At 38.5% G+C, this 6,000-nt stretch overlaps 1 protein-coding gene across 3 annotated transcripts in view; it reads right to left on the bottom strand.

The window, feature by feature from the left end:
• The window catches only part of LOC137641409 (phenoloxidase-activating factor 3-like), a 152,005-nt gene that overhangs the window by 22,412 nt on the left and 123,593 nt on the right, over positions 1-6,000 (bottom strand). For all 3 annotated transcript variants that reach the window (XM_068373937.1, XM_068373938.1, XM_068373936.1), the window contains exon 5: positions 1,134-1,254. In XM_068373937.1, the coding sequence (XP_068230038.1) occupies positions 1,134-1,254 (121 nt within the window). The remainder of the gene's footprint in view (positions 1-1,133; positions 1,255-6,000) is intronic.

Raw genomic sequence — 6,000 nt, forward strand, 5'->3', positions numbered from 1 at the left:
AAGGTAGCTACAAGCAGAAGGATGAGGACGGACGTGACGTCATTTAGCAATGGCGCCCGTCTGTTTACGTTTCGAGTACCAAAAGTAGCCACGGATGAGTGTAACTGTGGAACGGCTCCCCAGTTATTCTCCACCTTTCCATATCAAAGTGTTAACTCTATATGGGGTGCAGATAGCTTATGTGGCGTGTTAATACATACGTCCCCTGTTGATATACGATGTCTTAAAGGGAAACCTTTAGGATACTCGCACCAGAAGTTAGAATTCTGTGATAACCTGTGGTTTAATTCTCTGGGAATATCCTTGTAGTTTAATATACCCAAGGAAGCTACTGAAGAAACCTTCCATCAGGACGTCATGGCTTGAGCCCAAAAATAAAAATACATGTTAGCACTTAAAACCCACTCCTTTCATGAGAAAATACATACAGGAAACCATAAGTGCAGGTCTACAAAAAATGGAAACAGAAAGCACAACAGTGATGGAGATTAAAAAACAAAAAGCAACACAGAATCAGAGAGAAATTAATTCTCCACTCTAATGTTATCTGTAAGCAAGAAAGTTTTATAAGAAAACTGAGTTAAAATATTTGCTTCTCCTACTGCTACCAATAATATTTTCTTCCACTCAAAACTCTTCAAGCTGGTTTTATAACATTGTCTACATGACAGCTGGAATCATTTTCCACTCTGTTATCTGGCAGCAAACAAATCTTATAAGAAAAATTAACTAACACAATCTTTGCTTCTTCTACTGCTACCAATAATATTTTCTTCCACTCAACACTCTTCAAGCTGGTTTTATAACATTATCTACATGACAGCTGGAAGGGTTTTTAGTATAGAAGGTCTTCAACTTGCAAACTTTCGAATTACAAACATTCGGAGATACTAACGCAAATCCAACTGTAAATAACAAAGATAAGATGAAAAATACTTTAATAAAACAATGACCCTTTGTAGTTTGTTGAGGCAGAGTGAAAAAACTACATTTTACAGACACAAGAACATCACCTAACCGAATGTTCCCTACCTAACCTAACCTTACCTTACCTAAGGTTCTCCACCTAACCTAACCTAGGAGCCGTATCCTTAGACTGCCGTACATGAGGCAAATTGAAACAGAACACTTACATTTCCCTCGCAGGACAACCATCCACGGCCACGCTCTTAAGGCAGCCTCTTCTCCACCAATGATCTTATCAACGACAACATTGTTACCACAGGAAGGAGAAGCGGAGCCTCTCCTGAGGTCCTGAAATGAATCATGTCAGGGTAATCAAGAAGTTTGAATTTCACATTACGTACTCGGGAGTCAAAATTTGCTCTTTTCGCTTTTCGACATTCAAGAATTTAGATGATAATAATAATAATAATAATAATGATAATAATAATAATAATAATAATAGTAATAATAATTGTGATATCAATATTAATAATTCTAATAATAACAATCACAAAACTTTTATTAGTAATAAATGTGATAATAATAAGAACAACAATAATAATAATAATAATAATAATAATAATAATGTGGCCCCTTTCTCGTTCAAAATCTGAACTAACAATAAATAAAAATTAGGCAAGTTATGAGTATACATGATTAAATGAATATCTAGCAATAAACATCATAGCAAAATTGCTTATAATAACAGAAACGATAAAAGCAATGATATCAATGGCGCTAAAGGCGAGAATATCGAGTGAATATGACAGTCTTTCTACAGTTTTCCTTATTTCATTTGAGAACAAAGTAGGGCATGGAAGGGTGTCTGTTACAAAGGATTAACCCCTTTTATCAGAAATTATTGTAGTAATCCATGTGCTGCTAAGTAATACAACTAATTTAAAATGTCTTTTGGCTAAAATTACTACCAGATCTTTGCTCAGACAGCCTCTATAACGTTTACAATGCTTCCAGAAGGCTAGAATCACTGCCAGATCTTTGCTTACACAGCCTCTATAACATTTACATTACTCCCAGAAGGTTAAAATCACTGTATCACTGTTAGATCTTTGCTCAGACATCTTCTATATGTTTACAACACTTCCAGGAGGCTAGAATCACTGCCAGATCTTTGCTTACACAGCCTCTATAACGTTTACATTACTCCCAGAAGGTTAAAATCACTGTATCACTGTCAGATCTTTGCTCAGACAGCCTCTATAACGTTTACAATGCTTCCAGAAGGCTAGAATCACTGTCAGATCTTTGCTTACACAGCCTCTATAACGTTTACATTACTCCCAGAAGGTTAAAATCACTGTATCACTGTCAGATCTTTGCTCAGACATCTTCTATATGTTTACAACACTTCCAGGAGGCTAGAATCACTGCCAGATCTTTGCTTACACAGCCTCTATAACGTTTACATTACTCCCAGAAGGTTAAAATCACTGTATCACTGTCAGATCTTTGCTCAGACAGCCTCTATAACGTTTACAATGCTTCCAGAAGGCTAGAATCACTGTCAGATCTTTGCTTACACAGCCTCTATAACGTTTACATTACTCCCAGAAGGTTAAAATCACTGTATCACTGTCAGATCTTTGCTCAGACAGCCTCTATAACGTTTACAATGCTTCCAGAAGGCTAGAATCACTGCCAGATCTTTGCTTACACAGCCTCTATAACGTTTACATTACTCCCAGAAGGTTAAAATCACTGTATCACTGTCAGATCTTTGCTCAGACATCTTCTATATGTTTACAACACTTCCAGGAGGATAGAATCACTGCCAGATCTTTGCTTACACAGCCTCTATAACGTTTACATTACTCCCAGAAGGTTAAAATCACTGTATCACTGTCAGATCTTTGCTCAGACAGCCTCTATAACGTTTACAATGCTTCCAGAAGGCTAGAATCACTGTCAGATCTTTGCTTACACAGCCTCTATAACGTTTACATTACTCCCAGAAGGTTAAAATCACTGTATCACTGTCAGATCTTTGCTCAGACAGCCTCTATAACGTTTACAATGCTTCCAGAAGGCTAGAATCACTGCCAGATCTTTGCTTACACAGCCTCTATAACATTTACATTACTCCCAGAAGGTTAAAATCACTGTATCACTGTCAGATCTTTGCTCAGACATCTTCTATATGTTTACAACACTTCCAGGAGGCTAGAATCACTGCCAGATCTTTGCTTACACAGCCTCTATAACGTTTACATTACTCCCAGAAGGTTAAAATCACTGTATCACTGTCAGATCTTTGCTCAGACAGCCTCTATAACGTTTACAATGCTTCCAGAAGGCTAGAATCACTGTCAGATCTTTGCTTACACAGCCTCTATAACGTTTACATTACTCCCAGAAGGTTAAAATCACTGTATCACTGTCAGATCTTTGCTCAGACAGCCTCTATAACGTTTACAATGCTTCCAGAAGGCTAGAATCACTGCCAGATCTTTGCTTACACAGCCTCTATAACATTTACATTACTCCCAGAAGGTTAAAATCACTGTATCACTGTCAGATCTTTGCTCAGACATCTTCTATATGTTTACAACACTTCCAGGAGGCTAGAATTACTGCCAGATCTTTGCTTACACAGCCTCTATAACGTTTACATTACTCCCAGAAGGTTAAAATCACTGTATCACTGTCAGATCTTTGCTCAGACATCTTCTATATGTTTACAACACTTCCAGGAGGCTAGAATCACTGCCAGATCTTTGCTTACACAGCCTCTATAACGTTTACATTACTCCCAGAAGGTTAAAATCACTGTATCACTGTCAGATCTTTGCTCAGACAGCCTCTATACGTTTACAATGCTTCCAGAAGGCTAGAATCACTGTCAGATCTTTGCTTACACAGCCTCTATAACGTTTACATTACTCCCAGAAGGTTAAAATCACTGTATCACTGTCAGATCTTTGCTCAGACAGCCTCTATAACGTTTACAATGCTTCCAGAAGGCTAGAATCACTGCCAGATCTTTGCTTACACAGCCTCTATAACGTTTACATTACTCCCAGAAGGTTAAAATCACTGTATCACTGTCAGATCTTTGCTCAGACAGCCTCTATAACGTTTACAATGCTTCCAGAAGGCTAGAATCACTGTCAGATCTTTGCTTACACAGCCTCTATAACGTTTACATTACTCCCAGAAGGTTAAAATCACTGTATCACTGTCAGATCTTTGCTCAGACAGCCTCTATAACGTTTACAATGCTTCCAGAAGGCTGGAATCACTGCCAGATCTTTGCTTACACAGGCTCTATAACGTTTACATTATTCCCAGAAGGTTAAAATCACTGTATCACTGTCAGATCTTTGCTCAGACATCTTCTATATGTTTACAACACTTCCAGGAGGCTAGAATCACTGCCAGATCTTTGCTTACACAGCCTCTATAACGTTTACATTACTCCCAGAAGGTTAAAATCACTTTATCACTGTCAGATCTTTGCTCAGACAGCCTCTATAACGTTTACAATGCTTCCAGAAGGCTAGAATCACTGTCAGATCTTTGCTTACACAGCCTCTATAACGTTTACATTACTCCCAGAAGGTTAAAATCACTGTATCACTGTCAGATCTTTGCTCAGACAGCCTCTATAACGTTTACAATGCTTCCAGAAGGCTGGAATCACTGCCAGATCTTTGCTTACACAGCCTCTATAACGTTTACATTATTCCCAGAAGGTTAAAATCACTGTATCACTGTCAGATCTTTGCTCAGACATCTTCTATATGTTTACAACACTTCCAGGAGGCTAGAATCACTGCCAGATCTTTGCTTACACAGCCTCTATAACGTTTACATTACTCCCAGAAGGTTAAAATCACTGTATCACTGTCAGATCTTTGCTCAGACAGCCTCTATAACGTTTACAATGCTTCCAGAAGGCTAGAATCACTGTCAGATCTTTGCTTACACAGCCTCTATAACGTTTACATTACTCCCAGAAGGTTAAAATCACTGTATCACTGTCAGATCTTTGCTCAGACAGCCTCTATAACGTTTACAATGCTTCCAGAAGGCTGGAATCACTGCCAGATCTTTGCTTACACAGGCTCTATAACGTTTACATTATTCCCAGAAGGTTAAAATCACTGTATCACTGTCAGATCTTTGCTCAGACATCTTCTATATGTTTACAACACTTCCAGGAGGCTAGAATCAATGCCAGATCTTTGCTTACACAGCCTCTATAACGTTTACATTACTCCCAGAAGGTTAAAATCACTGTATCACTGTCAGATCTTTGCTCAGACAGCCTCTATAACGTTTACAATGCTTCCAGAAGGCTAGAATCACTGTCAGATCTTTGCTTACACAGCCTCTATAACGTTTACATTACTCCCAGAAGGTTAAAATCACTGTATCACTGTCAGATCTTTGCTCAGACAGCCTCTATAACGTTTACAATGCTTCCAGAAGGCTAGAATCACTGCCAGATCTTTGCTTACACAGCCTCTATAACATTTACATTACTCCCAGAAGGTTAAAATCACTGTATCACTGTCAGATCTTTGCTCAGACAGCCTCTATAACGTTTACAATGCTTCCAGAAGGCTAGAATCACTGCCAGATCTTTGCTTACACAGCCTCTATAACATTTACATTACTCCCAGAAGGTTAAAATCACTGTATCACTGTCAGATCTTTGCTCAGACAGCCTCTATAACGTTTACAATGATTCCAGAAGGCTAGAATCACTGTCAGATCTTTGCTTACACAGCCTCTATAACGTTTACATTACTCCCAGAAGGTTAAAATCACTGTATCACTGTCAGATCTTTGCTCAGACAGCCTCTATAACGTTTACAATGCTTCCAGAAGGCTAGAATCACTGTCAGATCTTTGCTTACACAGCCTCTATAACGTTTACATTACTCCCAGAAGGTTAAAATCACTGTATCACTGTCAGATCTTTGCTCAGACAGCCTCTATAACGTTTACAATGCTTCCAGAAGGCTAGAATCACTGTCAGATCTTTGCTTACACAGCCTCTATAACGTTTACATTACTCCCAGAAGGTTA

Source organism: Palaemon carinicauda, chromosome 5 (genome assembly GCF_036898095.1).
Source record: "Palaemon carinicauda isolate YSFRI2023 chromosome 5, ASM3689809v2, whole genome shotgun sequence".
NCBI lineage: Eukaryota > Metazoa > Arthropoda > Malacostraca > Decapoda > Palaemonidae > Palaemon > Palaemon carinicauda.